The sequence below is a fragment of the Sminthopsis crassicaudata genome, chromosome 1, assembly GCF_048593235.1.
Source record: "Sminthopsis crassicaudata isolate SCR6 chromosome 1, ASM4859323v1, whole genome shotgun sequence".
NCBI lineage: Eukaryota > Metazoa > Chordata > Mammalia > Dasyuromorphia > Dasyuridae > Sminthopsis > Sminthopsis crassicaudata.
In genome coordinates this window covers 48524172-48541651 of record NC_133617.1, presented here as the reverse complement: position 1 = coordinate 48541651, position 17480 = coordinate 48524172, and the positions used below count along the sequence as shown (strand labels likewise).

Sequence of the window (17480 nt, the reverse complement as noted above, 5' to 3'; positions counted from 1 at the left end):
ACCCAGAACTGCACATGAGCAATAAAGTTACCAATCAGTGTCAGCTCTACTTAATAACGCAAAGGGTCTTTGTGACCAGTTGCCTGTCTCCTTTACTACCTTTGGGCTAAGAGATCTTAAGCTGCTACCGCTATGACTTACTGTTGCTGTCTCTGGCTGTGTGTGGGTTCTAGACAGCTCTTATAAACTTCTGTCAACTTTTTATGTTTTTTAGACTAGAAATATGTCCCACTGATTTTTTTGTTGGTTCTGCCACTCCAAAATTTGATTTGAGGTATTATTTTTAAATTGTTTGAAGGGGATTATTAGGAGAGTTCAGCCAACTGACTGCCTGTAATCCATCATCTTGCTCTACCTAATTTTTATAATAATTGTGCACATAAATAAATTTTCAAATATTTTATAATTCTATAGTAATTTTGAATGGATTTTTTTTTGCTAATCATTCCTGCTTATTTTTGTTGATAATATACAGAGAAGATGATGATTGATTGTGGTTTGTTTTATATCCTACTTAGTCAAAGATAATTGCTTCAGTTAATTCCTACATACATACATGCACATAATATAAATTATATATAATGTTACTGCTATTTCCAGAATCTCCAGAGTTCTTTTAAATAGGCCATCACATCACCTTCAAAAAGCAATATTTTTCTTCCCTCTTTGCCTATGTTTATTCTTTCAATTTCTTTTTTCTTATTGCTTACAGACAGCATTTCTAGGATTATATCAAACAAAAATGGGGATAATTGATGTCTTTTTTATGTCTGATTTTATTGAAGAGACCTTTAGAATTTCTCTAATATATAAATGCTGGCTATTGATCTTAGCTAGATACTATTTACTATATTAGATAAAGGGTCATTTATTCTTATACTTTTAAATGTTTTTTAAACAGAAATGAGTGCTTATTATTTGTCAAGGTATTGTCTGCATATATTATTATAACCATGTGATTTCATTTAAAATTAATATGATGCATTACATTTATAATATTCCTAATATTAAACCATCCATCTATTGTTGGCATAAACACAAGCCAGTGACAGTGTATAATCTTTAAAATATATTCCTGTAATTTCTTTGCATCCATATTCATTAGGGATAGTAGTCTATAGTCTTCTTTCTCTGCTTTGTCTTTCCCTGGTTTTGGCATAAAGACTACTTAATAATAATTTTAATAGGATCCTTTCCTATTTTTGAAAATAACTTATATAATATTGGGATTGACTATTCTTTGAATGTTTGATAGAAATCACTTTTAATTTTATTCCTAGAAATAATAGAAAGTTGTTGAGAAAAATCAGAAATGACTTCCCGGAGAAAGTGTCATTACAAATGAGCTTTGAAAAGATGGGATAGATTTAGTCATATTGCACTAGAGTGTGGAGGTGGGGATAGAAGAAAGACATTCCATATAGAGGAAATAATATGAACAAAGGCACAGACAGAGGAAAACTCTGGATAGGTGTGAAGGTTTAAAGGAAATCCAATTGGCAGAGTCTATAAAGATAGTCATATGAGTTAAAGTTGGTTAGATCTAGACCTTCTGGCATTTAGCACTATATCGTGCACATAGAGTAGATATTTAATAAATGCTTGTTAAATTGAATTGGATTGGGTAGGGCCCTGAATGCTATAGCCAGTTACCTTGTGTTTATTTTGCATATATTTGTATTTAACTTCTTTGAATCATGAGGAAATTAGGGTCCTGAAGGGTTCTTTTCTGTCCATGAGCATGTAATCACTTTATATTTGTTTAGCCTCTTTCAATTGCTTATTGCAAGAGAAAAGGGAGAGGAAAAGGAATGTGTGTGTAATGAAATAAGAAAGAAGCAAAAAAGACTTATTAGTTCTCATAATTAGAGTGTTCTAAGAAGAAAAGCATACAAATATGGAAGCAGACATCATATGAATATCACTTTTATTTGAACAAAAAAAAGGAGGATTTGAGTGTATATATCTCTGTCCTGTATATCCCTACACACATCATAAAAATATGGAAGAGCATTAAACTCAGCAGGGAAACAGGTAGAATAGAAAAAGAGAACAGGTAGATTTAAAAGGGATAAAAGGGGGCAGCTAGGTGGCACAGTGGATAAGAGTATCATCCCTGAAGTCAGGAGGACCAGAGTTAAAATCTGGCCTGATATACTTAATACTTCCAAGCTGTGTGATCTTGGGCAAGTCACTTAACCCCAATTGCCTTAACCAAAAAAAAATGGATAAAAGGGCAGGGCATAATTGGGGAGGGAAGTCATAAGCAAAACAAATTTCATCCTTGGAAGAATATCTCAATTAACAATAAATTAGAATCATTCCTTTCTAATTCCTAAGATATAAGAGGCAAATAAAAAGTCTTTCATTGCCAGATTAGTGGGAAATGAATCATAGTCCAAATTATGCTATAACTTCACCATCTACTCTTCTAGTTACAGGGTCCAGCGAAGAAAGCAAAGGAAAAATAATGACAACAGCTGGACAGTCAGGGACCATGATTGCTACCACTTCTAGTCCTGCAGTAGGAACACATTCCATTCTGGTAACAACAACTCAAACCACTGCCCATGGTAATATGGACTTGATAAAAACTACTCCGCCTGCTTCTTCTGGCTTGCCAGAGACCGTGGTAGCATCAACTTCTTGGCCTGGAATGGAGATAAGTGCATCTGAAACTATCATTGTGGAGGCCTCCACTCCACCTGGGACCACGACAGAAGAAGGGAGTCCCATAACTGTCTCTTCATCCACAGCACTAACCAAACCTTTCGCCTGGACCAATATGCCACCAGCATGGTCCACAAGCTCTTTGGACACAACTCCTTCTGGCCGCAGTAGAGAAGAGACAAGCTCAACTGCCTCATTGGAGACCTTGGCTTCAGAGACCATAGCCTTGGTGACTACAAGGAAAGAGGCCACCCTAATTGAGAGCACAGCTGCAATGGACATCAGCAGAGGATCTGAGACTGTGGTTCTGTCCACAAGGGAATTGCCAACCAGCTCAATTCCCTCTCTCATCACCACTCCCGAGATGTCAACCTGGACCACCATGGCCATAATTCCTGAAACTGGTAAGAACAGGTTTTTATTTATTAATCTCCTCCTGGGAACTCGGGTTGTATTCTAGGGGACTACAGGGAGGAAGCAGTCATCCTAGCTGTAGTCTCTTAAGTGTGACATGACCAGTGCTCACTGTCCCCTAATGACTCATAAAGAATTTGTGGTGCACTGGTAAAAGGACTGTATTTGAATTTAGAGGAGCTGGGTTCAAATCCTAGTCCTGCTACTTTCTACATATCCAGAGAGTTTGGATCAGGAAATTCAGATGAATAAGCATGGACCTTAGGGAGATGATGGATAATTCATTGTTTGGGGGTTTGAGTAAATAATCCATTTGAAAGTAGTGAACACTGCATCAGGAAAGTCCGATGAATAAGCATGGAGCTTAAGGAGATGGAGGATAAGTCATTCCATTTGGAAGTCATGAACATAATTTTAGGTACTTTTTTGATAGAACTTAAGGGCATGTCCAGGCCCAGAGTTCTTGTCAATCCATTTACATCTCTATTGGGCAGATCAATAATAGCTAACACACACATATACTGCCTGTTATGTGCTAGACACTTTGCTAAGCATTTAAGCATTTTGCAATTATTCTCTTGTTTTAAATCTTACAAAAACTAGGAGATAGGTGTTATTATTATCCCAACTTTATAGATAAGGAAACTGAGGCAGATAGAGATTAAGTGACTTACCTAAGATTATACAGCCAACATGTCTGAAGTTGGATTTGAATTCAGGCACAAAATTCTGCCAACTGTACCCCTTTATTGCCCAGACCAGCTAATTATCTGGAACTTACCCAGCATTGAATAGTTAAAAGAGAGCCATCTGGAGTTACACAGAGAATATTAAAGCCAGGTATCCCACCTACTTCTTCTAACTTTAAGTTTAAAATTCTTTTACTGGACCATATTGAACACCCTTTAATCAAAGATAGTGCAGGGAAAGAAGGTTCTATGTAGATGAAATTGTTGGCTAAAGGATGGGCCTGAAAGTAATTGCAAAGCAGTTTGCAATGTCAGAATTGGAAGAGGTGCACATAGTACAAGAGAAAGAGCAGTGGATTAGAATCAGGGGACCTGGGTTCAAATTTAGCTCTGTTAACCTCTAACTTTGGACAAGAGCTCTTCTCTCTCTGGGTCTTAAATTAAATGAGGGCACTGGAGTGGTGGTTTTTAACAGTCTTCCCAGTCCAAAATATAGGTTTTTCTTGGAAAATAAATACCTACTTGCCCAAGACATCCTTTTTAATTGGCAAACAGAGAAGTATCCTTATTGAGATTGCAATGGGAACAATTGAAGGTCTTATTTTTACTGTACAAGTTAGAGATGCACTATTGAAGAAAGACTAATTGGGAAATATACCTCCCACTTCTTGCTGCAGAGTCAAGGTCACAAATTGATTTTAAAAACAAAAAAGATGTAGAAGGGAACAAAAAATAGAATTTTTGGCTACTAGCCCTAAAAATCTTAGTTTAGTTTTAAAGTAAATTATACCAAGACTTGTGTGTGTGTGTGTGTGTGTGTGTGTGTGTGTGTGTGTTTAGAGACAGAGGGGAAGTAGAGGATAGAGGGGGTATCCTAAAACTGTACTAAATTTTGTATAGTTTATATATTTTCTATGTCTGGTGTGTTGGTATTGGTTAGTGTATCAATAAGCATTTATTAAGAATCTAGTCTGTGCCAGACATAATACTAAACACCAGTGATACAAAATAAGTAAAAATAGTCCCTGCCCTTGGGAAACTCACAATCTAATAGGGGAGACAAAAAGCTAACAAAGAAGCTTTACACAGAATTAAAATCAATAGAGGGGAAGATGACACTAGCATTAAGGGAGATTGGAAAAAATTTCCTGTGGAAGGTGGGGTTTAATGGGATTTAAAGAAAGTCAAAGAACCCCAAAAATACAAGTAAGGAGGGACAGAATTCCAGGTGAGGGACCAATCAGTGAAGATGCATGGAGCTGAGAGGTGGAAGAGTTTCTTATTTGAAGGATAGCAAAGAAGTCATTGTTATTATAGAGTGCCTGAAGACAAATAATGTGCAAAAAAACTGGAAGGGTAAGAGGCTATGGGAGAGAGGAGACTTTTATAAACTAAATAGATGATTATGGATTACATGCTGGAGATTATAGGGAGCCACTTCATCAACTCTGAGAACTCCTGAATAAGGAAGCTCCCTCTACAAACACATCAGCACCTTTTCTACTTATAATCTTAGAGGTCCTTGGGAAGTAAAGAGGCTTGCCAAAGGATCACTAGGCACTAGGTGGCTCCCTGACCCAAAGGCAAGTTCTTTGTTTTCCCTACAACAACAATTTTTGCAGATAAATAATGAGATGGATAGATAGATGGACAGATATGTATATATACATATATGCATACATAACTACACACATATATGTTGATAGATGGATAGCGAGATATAGGTAGGTAAATGGATAAAAGTAGGTAGATGAATGGGTGGATGGATGGATGGATGGATGGATAGATTTAACTTGATAGGTAGATATAGGTTGATGGATATAATTAATAGATAGATGGATATGACATCTAGATAGGTAGGTAGATAGACAGGTAAATGGATAGATGTGTAGGTGGTTGATAAAGGTAGATAAATGTGAGCTGATATTTAGGTGGATGGATGGATGGATAAATAGTTAGATATATAGACTGATAGATATAGGTTTATAGATAAATTAGATAATTTGATAGATTGATAAGTATATAGATAGATGAGTGGATATATGATTATTAAGTTCATAGTAAGTAGAAATGTATTTTGTATGGCTTCATATGTACCATGTATATTTTATTTATTGTCTTTTCAGTGGGTGGGGAAAAAGAGTGAAGTGAGGGAGAGGATTTGGAACTGAAGACAAAATAAAAAGTTCAAATATAAAAAAAAATTAAAAGACTACTATTTTTTATTTTACAGTGACTGCAAGAAGACTGGAGTCTTTCACCCTCAACTTCACCATTACCAATCTGTTCTACACAGCAGACATGGGATATCCAGGCTCTAGCAAGTTTAATGCTACAGAGAAAGTCCTGCAGCAACTGGTGAGGTTCTTTGCCCATTGCCCCACTTCTTTGTTTTCTTGTTTTCACTCCCGCCACACACTTGCTCACACTCTTCTTCCTTTGCCAGCTTGACTCCTTGTTCAGGAATGGCAGCCTTGGGTCATTCTATTCTGGGTGCGGCCTGATTATGATGAGGTAAGATATTTCCCTAAAGGGGGTGAGTTGGGGGCATTGGAATTTCCTGCCTTTGCCTCCCAGGGATACACCGTGGATTTAAAGGTGTCTCCACTATCCTTTTGGATTTTTTTTTTAAGTGCCTTTTCCTTCATTTTCAAGAACCCAGTTTTATACCTATCCTCCCCAATTCAGTTCAAGTCAATTAGCAATTATGAAATGGTTACTGATTGTCAGACACTCTGCTACACTCTTGAGATTACAAAGATAAAAATGAAACAAAAGGTTTTATGTTCTACAGGGATTGGGCAGGGGAAAAACACTTATATAGATAAGGAACCAAAATTTTTTTTTAAAGGGAGAGGGGGATGAAGTAGCAATCAAAGGAAGCAAAAAAAACTTCATTCAGGGAGTCACCTCAATTTGCATTGAATTTTGAAGGGAATTAGGGATTCCATGAAATGGGAATGAGAAAAGAGAACATTTGAAGTATGGGGAATGTCCCATACCTTAAGCCAAGGAAACAAAAGATGAGATGTCACATGCAGGAAATAAGCTAATTTAGTTAGAATGTATTGTTTTTTAAGGGTAATGTGAAAGATGAATTGGGGCTATATTGTGTTAGAGTTGTTCCATTGGCAGAGGAATTTGTATTTTACCCTAGCGGCAATAAATAGGAAACCATTAAGACTTATTAAAAAGTATTAAAAAGGAGAAATGATATCAGTCATTACTTTTTTAGAACAATAATCTCATGTTTCAAAGATTATGATTTAGAAAAAGAAAAAAAATTAATGGGAAGTTAGTATTCTCCAGTAGTAGTCAATATTATGGTTACTCTGCCCAGTTCCAATGGATTAGTGATTAGTGAATTTGAGCTTTCTCAACGTCCTTCTTGATATCCTCAGTATCAAAAATCAACACATCCTTTCCCAGGCCTATGAATGATGGAGCAGCAACTGGAATGAATTTTGTGTGTGCTCGATGGCAAGATCCCAGCAACTCTATCTTTGACCGAAAGAAACTTTACTGGGAGCTGAGCAACCAGACCCATGGAGTCACCAAGCTGGGCCCCTACTTCCTTGATAAGGACAGTCTCTACCTCAATGGTGAGAAGCCAGTTACAGAAATTCACCTGTCTTTTTGCCCTTTTGAGAAAATGGTCTCTTAAGTTCATTTTTTTTACTGGTTATGGAGAGCCAGGTTCTCATTCCCAGGCTTCAGCCCTTCTGACCTCTCAATTTTTTTCTTCTTGAGAGGGGTTTTTGTGTCTATGGTTTTCTCATCCCTTATATCATGTTAGAGATGAAGTGAGAAATGGAGGTGGGAAGGGATTCTTCTTGACAGAGAGCTGGGGGGACTGTGAAGACAGAATGTTGCATACATTATCAGATGTGGTCATAGTATTATTGGAAGTGTTGTTTGAACTGCTTTTTTTTTTTTTTAATTACAAGAGAAGATTTGATTTCAGGGGTGGAGTGGTTGAGCCTAAATCCAGAAATGATAGTGGTAGAGGAGCTAAAGGCATAATTAAGGTTTATTTTTAAAACCAAGAAGGGAAAATCTTGGAAGCTGCTCTTCTGTAGGTCCCCTGGCTGGGAAACCATCCAATGAAAGCTTCCCACTTAGATTGGCAAGAATTGCAGTGTTCTAGCATGCTCATTATCTAGTCCCTTTGCCTCTGTTTTCCTTTTTTCACTACATATTCCTTATTTTTATTTTATTTTTTAACCAAAATCCCATCTCTCTTCTCACAGGTTATAATGCTCGGATATCAGTCTCTGCCACAAGCAGTAAGCATCCCAGGTCCCAATTCCCCCATTCATGTCTCACAGACATTACAGAAGGAATAGCTTATTGCCCCCTTCCTTCTTCCTCTGCTCCCTGGAGGGAATGAAAAAGCAAGAAAGACACCAGGAAAACCCATCTCTCCATCTCAATTTACTTAAACCCCTCCCCTAAGCAAGGCTCTGGGGGGGGGGAGGATGAAGGATGCAAAAATGAGCAGCCTCTGGAGCTCTGGATGGAGAAGTCCACTCTCCCCACCATGTGATTCTGTGACTGATCCAAGCAGGATGCCCCCACCCCAATTCCATAGGCTATAACCTTTCCTGTGATATTCATGCCTTAATGTTTTCATCCACTGTTTGTTCTTTTTCTTTCAGTTCCCACATTTTCTCTAATACCATCTCTGACTGCAACACCTTCCCCTAGCACCACAGGTAAGGACCCTTTTGTGTCTCCCATTCCTTTTGAGCACAGCCTTGAGAGCCAGAGTTGCAGAGTGAGGAGTGAGGTTTGCAAGGCGAAAATCCTTCATAAAATCATATACTTAAAGCTAGAAACAACCTTCAAAGTTCAGCTCTAAGTGTAGCCATTCATTTTAGAGATGTCTTAAGTGAGGCTCGGAGATATAAAATGATTGGCTCAGGGTGTTTGGATCTTGGATCTGGAGCTGGAGGGGATACTGAGGGAGCCGCCTAATGCAGTACCTTCAATTTACATATAAAAAAATGGAGACCTATCAAAGTTAAGCCATGTGCCTAGATCACATAGATAGAAAGCATCAAAGGTAAGATTTGAACCTAGGATCTTTGATTTAAGAGTTAACTATTTTTTCCAGGAAGAGAGTGAATGGCAGAGCTGAGATTCAGATCCAGATCCACATACTCACAAGGGCTCTTTTTAGCTGAGAGAGATCCCTTCTGTGCATTCTCTGAGGAAAGAACATGTATTTATTTACCTCTTCAGTACTTAGCCTGGATTGATCTGGTTAATCTGGGTGCATCCAGGAAAATATGGCTTCCAATCCTCTCCTTTACATCATCTTGCCCATGGAGAAGGGAAGTAGCAGGGAATGAGCATTTATAGGGTGCCTCCTATGTGCTGGGTCCTGTGCTATAAGAGTTTACAATTATTTCATTTGTTCCTCACAACTCTGGGAGGTGGGTGCTATTATTAGCACCATTTTACAGATGAGATAACAGAAGCTGGTAATGGAGAAGTGCCTTGGCCAGAGCCACACAGCTAGTAAGTATCCCAGGTCAGATTCGAATTCAGGTTTTTCTGACTCCAGGCTGAGTGCTCTAGGCACTGTGCCAATTAACTGCCTCTTTGGTCAAAATCACCAAGGTCAGAGACCCTGGCTATAGTCAGGAAAGAAGACAAAAAGGACCTGCTCTTGGACAAGGAGCTTAGTTAGTTCATCTCTGTGAGCCTCAATTTGCTCATCTATAAAATGGGAATAAAACCCAACACAGGTTTCCAAGAGCTGCTTCCCCACCCCATAGGGATGCTCCTGTCTATGTGTGTGCCCCAAAGATCAGATGTGAGGATTTTTGTCCCTCCTATATAGCTCTTGGGAGACCCAGCCTAGAACCTTTTACCATGAACTTCACCATAACCAACCTGCTATATACAGAAGACATGGGACAGCCAGACTCTGAGAAATTCAATTCCACGGAGAAAGTCCTACAGCGCCTAGTGAGTCTTCCTATACCATGCTCTATCCATCAGGGCTGGGGGGGTCCAACTCTGTCCTGTGCATAAGTTGACTCACACCCTTCCTCCTCCTTTTCTTTTCCAGCTCAGAGCCTTGTTCAAGAACAGCAGCCTTGCTTCTAGCTATTCTGGTTGCAAGCTGACCTCACTGAGGTGAGAACCCTGGGAAAGAGTGGACCAGGATCCGGACTGGGTCTGCCTGAGTTGGCTCCTCTGTCTCCTTCTTCTTTATCTCCCAAGCTTGATGGAATACATCCATTCCCATCTTGGATAGAAAGGCGAAGAGAATAAACATTCACATGGCACCTACTATGTGCCAGGCACTGTGTTACATGCTTTTACAAAGTATGATCTCATTTGATCCTCACAACAATCCCGATACATGCTGTTATCACCCTCAATTTACAGATAAGGAAACTAAGGCAGAGTTAAGTGACTTGCCCAACAGCACAGTAAGTGTCTGAGGCTGGATTTGAACCCATGAAGCTGGGTTCTCCTGACTCTAGGCCTGTCACTGTGCCATTTAGGAACCAGGAAGAATTGAGTTCAAATTTAGCCTCAGAAACTTCCTAGCTGCTTAAACTCTATTTGGCACTCCCAAGAAAACCCCTATGGGCAGAATTCCATGAGCCATGAAGAGTTAGACATAACTGAAATGACTGAACAACAACAATTTGGTCCTTGTCTTATAGATATCCTAGGATCAGCAGTGTAGACCAGAGCTGGAAGGGAACTCCAGTCCAGCACTTCTCAAACTTTTGTTCCCAGTATCTTTGTACTACTCAAAAAGTATTTGAATATATGTCCAAATTTTTTTGTTTATATAGGTTATATTTATAATATTTACTATATTAGAAATTAAAACTGATTTTGAGTTTATTGAAAGGGTTTCAGAGACCTCCAGAATTCTGTGGACCACACTTTGAGAACCATTGGTATAGACCAACCTTTTCATTTTAAAGAAGAGGAATAGAAGCCCCAAAGTAATAAAGGAGGAAGTAAGGGGATTGGGGAATTCGAACCTATTTCTTTTTTTCTGACAAGATTTTGACTCAGAGTCAGAGGAGTTTCAAATTCCATCTGTAATAATGAAGAGCTATTAAATCTATTTAGGCAAATCATTTACCTCTCAAAGCTTGTTTCCTCTCCTCTAAAATAAGGACAATAATACTTAGAGCACCTACTTCTGGGTAGCTGCAGTGAGGTCCATGCAAAGTAATACTGGCATTGATGCAGGGCATCCCTAAAGTCCTAGAGTGATTTTAAGCTATTAAAGCTTTGGGGACATACCAAATAATGCTTTACAATTTGCATAACCATATATGTTGTCCCCTTTGATCTTCAGCAACCACCTTGTGAGGCAGATGATCTTGTTATTCCTGTTTTAAAGATGGGGTAACTGAGTCTAAAGAAAGATATTAAGTGCTCAGGGCTCAGGGCAGTAAGAGTTTGAAATGAATTTGAATTGAGATCCCTTCTAAATCCAAGTCCAACTCTTTGCCCATCAAACCATAATGGAAGAACAACACAAGTACCCCTTATTTCAGGCTCAGTATACCAGCCACTGCCCCATGCCCTTTGGAAATTTTAAAGTGATTTGGAAACATTCTCTCCACTGTTTACTAGCCCCATGCACCTTGGAGCTGCCTGTTCCTGTCCCACAAGTGAAGAATCCTTTTCCTCTTAGCTTGCTCCAAATCATGGCTGGGACATTTCAACAGACTTTCCCAAGGGAACGGCATAAATACATGGGAATATACATACTTTTAGAGCTAGAGAAAAGGAGTTTTCAGAGAGCAATGATGGTACCTTTCTAAAGCATCAGATTTCCCATCAATATGTCTTTCCTCAGACCCATGAAAGATGGAGAGGCCACTGGAGTGGATGCTGTGTGCATCCATCGTGAAAGCCCCACCAACCCCGTGCTGGACAGAGAGAAGATTTACTGGGAATTGAGCAAACAGACCCATGGAATCACCAGGTTGGGTCCTTACACCCTGGACAAGGACAGTCTCTTCCTCAATGGTAGGCAGCCCCACATTGGATGGGCACCTCCTCCCTGGCTTGGTTCCCATTGGCTCCCTTTCCAAGAAATGGCCTACCTGCCAAATTTACACTTTCCCTAGAGTAGGAGTTCTCTCAACCTGGGTTTCATGAACTTGTCTAAAAATAATTTGATAATCTCAATATAATTGGAGTCTCTTGTAATCTTTTTTGTTTTATGCATTTGAGAGGTGATTTGCAGAGAGATCCATAGGGTTTATCAGACTGCCCAAGGAATACATGACACAAAAAAGGTTAAGAACCCATGTCTCTCTACAGACCAGGTCTGCTTCTCTGGTTTCCCATCTTCCCATCAATTCAATGACTTGAAATATGGGGAAGGACCAAAAAGGATAGAGGGACCATGGGGTCAGACTTGGTGCTGACTCTTATGCTAGTTACTGTTAATGATCCCCTTCTTTACTAGCCCCATGTATCTTTGAATGTTCTCATTAACCCCTCTTCTCCTTCCCCTCCCTTCTCCCTTTCTTTCCCTCCCTTTTAACCTCCCTTCCATTCCTTCCCTTCTCTCTCCTTTCCCTTCTCTGTTCTTCTCTCCTCTCCTCTCCCTTCTCCTCCTCTCCTTTCCCCCCTCTTCCTTTCCTCTCCTCTTCTCTCTTCTGCTGTCCTTTTCTCCACCTCTCATCTCCTCTCCCTTCCTTTTCCCTCTATCCTTTCCCCTCCCCTCTTCTCCTCTCCTTTTCCTCTTTTCTTTCTCTTGTTCTCCCCCCTACAGGTTATAATAATAAACAGACTCCAATAACAAGCAGTAAGTATTCAGTACTTGATTTCTTCCTATTTCTGGGACCATAAGTAGAAGGAAACTGTACTTTGGGAGGAGGGAAGAAAGGACAAAGGAGTAAGGTGGGGCCAGGGAAGAAAGTTCCTCCTTCCCCCAATCCCTTTAGCTCAGAACTGAGAATCAGAATAAGGGACCAGCTATTGAACAAAAGATTTCTACAGTATCCCAGAGACCCTTGTAATTTTCCCTTTATTTTCCAATGATGATTGATGGTTTTCATTCATAATGATTTTGTCCCCAGCTCCTTCAATAACCACATTCTCCCCGATCACATCTCTTGCTCCATCATCATTCTCCAAACCCACAGGTAGGAACCATTTGAAATCTCTACTTCCTTTCCTTGAAATTTTGATTTCCTTAAGGAAGGGGCCCTGGAGGGACAGAGACAAGAAAGGGATGAGAGAGATCTACCCACTAGTGTATCAGGAAGACAAGGGGGACAGGTGGGTGACCCAATGAGTAGACCACAGGCCCTGGAATTAGGAGGACCTACGTTCAAATCTGACCTCGGACACTTACTAGGGATATGGTGCTGGGCAAGTCACTTAACCTCAATTGCTTCAAAAAAAGAAAAGCAAAGATGCTGAATGTTTGGGGTCTATGAATCACCTCTGGACATTCCCCTTTTATTCCCCTTTCTACCATGTGGAGAAATGTCCTATTTCTTGCACATGTCTACAGAATCAGAATATGTTTCAGCTTGATCGTCCTACTTGGGTTCCCCAAAATTGACATTTTATCCCGATCCTTGGTGCCTTTGCCTCACCTTCCATAATAGTTGGAAGACTTTCCCACTTCACTTACTGATGATCCCTCTGGTGGCCTGTTGGAATATGATCTCACACTTCCTACTGGCCAATATGATGGGCAAGTCCAAAATTGGAGCCTTCAGCTGATTCTGAGTAGAGAACAGAGGCGTGGATAGGATATCTGTTTCTGTCTTGGACAAGGAAAGTTCTTTCCCTATGGCCATATGGATACCTCTGTTGTTCAGTTACTTTGGTTGTGTCCAACTCTCATGGCCCTGCTTGGAATTTTCTTAGCAAAGATAATGTAGTGGTTTAGCATTGCCTTCACCAGCTCATTTTACAGATGAGGCAACTAAGATAAGAGGAGTTAAGTGAGTTGTCCAAAGTTATACAGAGCTAGTGAGTGTCAGAAATCTGATTTGAACTCAGGAAGATGTTTTTAGGCTCAGCACTCCATCCATTGTGCTACCTTGTCACAATAATAATAATAATAATAATAATAATAATAATAGCTAGCATTTATGTAATAGTTGCTATGCTGTGCTAGGCATAGGCTATAGTTATTTGCAATTTGTCCCTCTGCCTGAGGAGAATATGAGCTCCTTAAGAGCAGGGAATGTTTTCTTTTTTACCTCTTTTTATAGCTTCAACACTTAGCACAGTATCTGGCATATAGTAGGTCCTTAATAAATGCTAGCTGACTGACGGACCAGTTAGGAGGTTATTGTCTGGGTAAGATGTGATGAAGGCTTGAACCAGAGTAGTAACTTTGTGAATGGAGATAAAAGGGACAGATGCAATAGATGTTGGACAGGTATGATTGGTAAGATTTGTCAACTTAGATGGCTATCCGGGCTGGCCTGCAGGTCCAAAAGAACAAGCAGCGATGGGGTTGCCCTCTGTTCTGAGCTCCCCCCACCCACCAAGTCTACACGCCGTCAGACTCCAAACAGCTATAGTTGTTTGGTCTTTCCTGCTCGAGGCTGCATGTGTTGTAATATTCTCCTGCTCTTGAGAGTAGGAAAGGTCCTTTAGGGGAAAGGGACCCTTGGTATCCTCATGGGTGTTGGAGCTTAGTGCTTGCTCCCATCTGAAATAGGACTGTGCTTTTCATGTTTAAGAAGCAGGGGTAGGGGGTTGAGGGGCAATGGTCTTTACTGTCTATGCTGCCCTTCGTAAGGTTTACCCATTAGCATTTTTTACATAAACTAGTTCTGGAGCCTAGTTCTTTCTCAGTACCTCCCCTTGAGGGAGCTTTCCTTCCCCTCTTCCCCATCCCCCCTCCCATTTTAGGTCTGGCTAAGGATTATTTTCTCCTTGTTCTTCCTGAAGGAATAAAAGTCTATAGGGGCTCTCAAAAAAAAAAAAAGATTTGTCAACTTACTAGATGTTTGGGAGAATAAGGAGTCAAGGATGATACTTTGGATTGTGAACTTAGATGACTGAGGATAGTGGTGGGTACCTTAGACAGCATTAGGAAGGTTTTTTGGGAAAAATAATCCTGTACAGAGTGTCCAGTTCAAAATGTCCATTGGGCAATTGATGACATGGCATTAGAGCTCAAAGGAGAGAAGCCAGGGCTGTGCATATTTGATAGACATAATTGGATCCCTGATTGCTGATGATAGTATAGTGGGAGACACTGTGCTGGAGACTAAGCTATGAGTGGGTGGGACTTTTGTAGATGGAACTCTTCTGGAGCTGTTTACCTTGAACTTCACCATCACTAACTTGTTCTACACGGAAGACATGGAACAGAAGGGCTCCAGCAAATTCAACTTTACTGAGAGGATCCTGCAGCGCCTGGTGAGGCTCCCTGCCTTCCCTCTCCTGCTCATCAGACCCTTTCATTTTCCTTTCATTTTCCAGGGGCTCCCGCCCCAGACGGCGCTCACTCTGCCTTGCCTCTCTTTTCTAGCTTGGCCTTGTGTTTAAGAAGACTAGCCTTGGCTTGGGCTATTCCGGATGCAGGCTGACCTTGCTGGGGTGAGAGCCTTGTTGGAGGTAGAGGAAAGGGCCCAGCTTGATTAGCTAAGTCAAAGGAAGTCCCACCTTTTCCTTCCCCTTTTCCCCCTACCTACCTTCCTTTTTTCCCAGTAGCTCTTCCTTGATCCCCCAAGCCAGGGAGTCTCTGATTCTCTCTGCAGGTAGATATTAGAAATGCCCTTGTCCTACTTTCCGTCCTTTTCCACACAAAGGGAGAGCCCTTCCAAAGAGGAGGTTGGAACATTTCAGCAGGACTAGGAACTAGGAAACAGGTGAAACAGACCCCCATGCACAAGCAAAGCGTAGACATCAAGCAGTTTGCAGAACAAGAAGGACCCATTGTTTGAGGAACTTAACTTACATTTACCAAGTGGTTTCATTTGCACAGTGATTCAGGCTCACTATTGTGTTTCCCTTTCCAGGCCTGTGAAGAACAGGACAGCAACTAGAGTGGATGCCATTTGTGGGTATCAGAGAGACCCTGCCAGTCCTGGGCTAGATAGAGAGAAGGTTTATTGGGAACTGAACAATCAGACCCATGGAATCACCAAGTTGGGGCCATACATCTTGGACAAGGACAGTCTCTATCTCAATGGTGAGAAGCCCTGGTTCAGGAAATGTACCTTCTTGACCTTTTGACTTGGTCATATTTCTATGAATGGCAAAAAAAAAAAATCACTATTCCTTTCAGTATCATGGCTTGTCTCTAGGGTAGGTCTTGTCCTTGTTGATATTATTTGCTCATTAAGTATTTTGTTGTGTTCAGTTGTTTTAGTTATATTTATCTCTTTATGACTCATTTCCTTCTCCAGTTCATTTTACACAAGAGGAAACTGAGGCAGACAGGGTTAAGCCATTTGCCCAAGATCACACAGCTAATAAATGTCTGAGGTTGGATTTGAACTCAAGATGAATATTCCTCATTCCAAGTCTGGTGTTATATCCACTGAAAAATTCTTTCTGCCACCCTTCTTTCAACTCAGAAAGTTAGTGCCCTAGCACAGCCCTAATCTTCCTACGTGGAGTTAATCTGTCCTTCTAATCCATTCTCCATAAGCTGCCCAGCTGATTTTCCTAAAATTTAAACTTGACATGTCATTTCTCTACTCTCCAAACACAAGTGGCTCCCTGTAACCTCTAGGATCAAATAAAAACAGACACATTGGTTTGACACATAAAGCCCTTTACAATCTGGCCCCAACCTACCTTTTCAGCCTTGTGACACATCAATGACTGGCTTGTTAACTGGCTTTTTATTATTTCTATGCATGGTATTCCATCGCCATTACATGCCTTTGGAAAGGCTCTCCTCCATGCTTATGATACCTTTAATTCCCCCCTCACCTCTGCTTCTTAGAATCCTTAGTTTCCTTCAGAGCTCAACTCACAGGCCACTTTTTTGTGGGGGCTTTTCTAATACCCCACCTGTCAACACCTACCCTTCAAATCACCTTGGATCTCTGTTACATAAACCCATCCCCCAGTAGAATGCAAGGTCCTTGAGAGATGGGATTGTCTCATCTTCCTCTTTGTATGTCTAGAGTCAAGGGATAAATACTTGTGGATTTATTTGGTAAGGGGACACTAGGGTCTTACAGAACAGGTCAAGAAACAAAGATGGACAATAGGTATCCTGAGCTGAAAGTGCTCTCTCTTAGATACTGACTCCCTAGTATTCGAAGCCTTTCATCTGTAAAGGACATTAGACTTGGATTTGATCGTCTCTTATGTCCCTTCTAGCTATAATAATAATAATAATAATAATAATAATAATAATAGCAGCAGCTAATATTTATATAGAAGTTATTATGTACCATGCACTGTGCCAAGTGCATAATAAATATTATCTTATTTGATCCTTGTAACAACTCTTGGAGGTAGGCAATGTTATAAAACTTCATTTTGCATATGAGGAAACTGAGGAGGACAGAAGAAAAGTAATTTATCCAGAGTTCCATAGCTAGTAAGCATCTGAGACCAAATTTGACATCTACTTTCCTAACTACCAGATTATAGGAATGTCCTTTTCCCCTTCTATTTCTTTCCTAACTCTAGTCCCTCCATCCATGTCTATTTTCTCTCTCTACAGGTTATAACCATCAAACGGGCCCTCTCTCCTCCACAATCCGTAAG

At 40.3% G+C, this 17480-nt stretch overlaps 1 protein-coding gene across 1 annotated transcript in view; it reads left to right on the top strand.

Moving 5' to 3' along the window:
• Positions 1-17480, top strand: part of MUC16 (mucin 16, cell surface associated) — a gene marked incomplete in the record, with an annotated part of 203838 nt that overhangs the window by 97945 nt on the left and 88413 nt on the right. The window contains 15 exon segments of the mRNA XM_074301797.1: positions 2436-3074; positions 6007-6131; positions 6220-6287; positions 7203-7375; positions 8024-8059; positions 8432-8488; positions 9622-9749; positions 9853-9920; positions 11620-11792; positions 12547-12579; positions 12854-12919; positions 15046-15167; positions 15280-15347; positions 15770-15942; positions 17437-17475. Of these exon segments, the coding sequence (XP_074157898.1) occupies positions 2436-3074; positions 6007-6131; positions 6220-6287; positions 7203-7375; positions 8024-8059; positions 8432-8488; positions 9622-9749; positions 9853-9920; positions 11620-11792; positions 12547-12579; positions 12854-12919; positions 15046-15167; positions 15280-15347; positions 15770-15942; positions 17437-17475 (1968 nt within the window).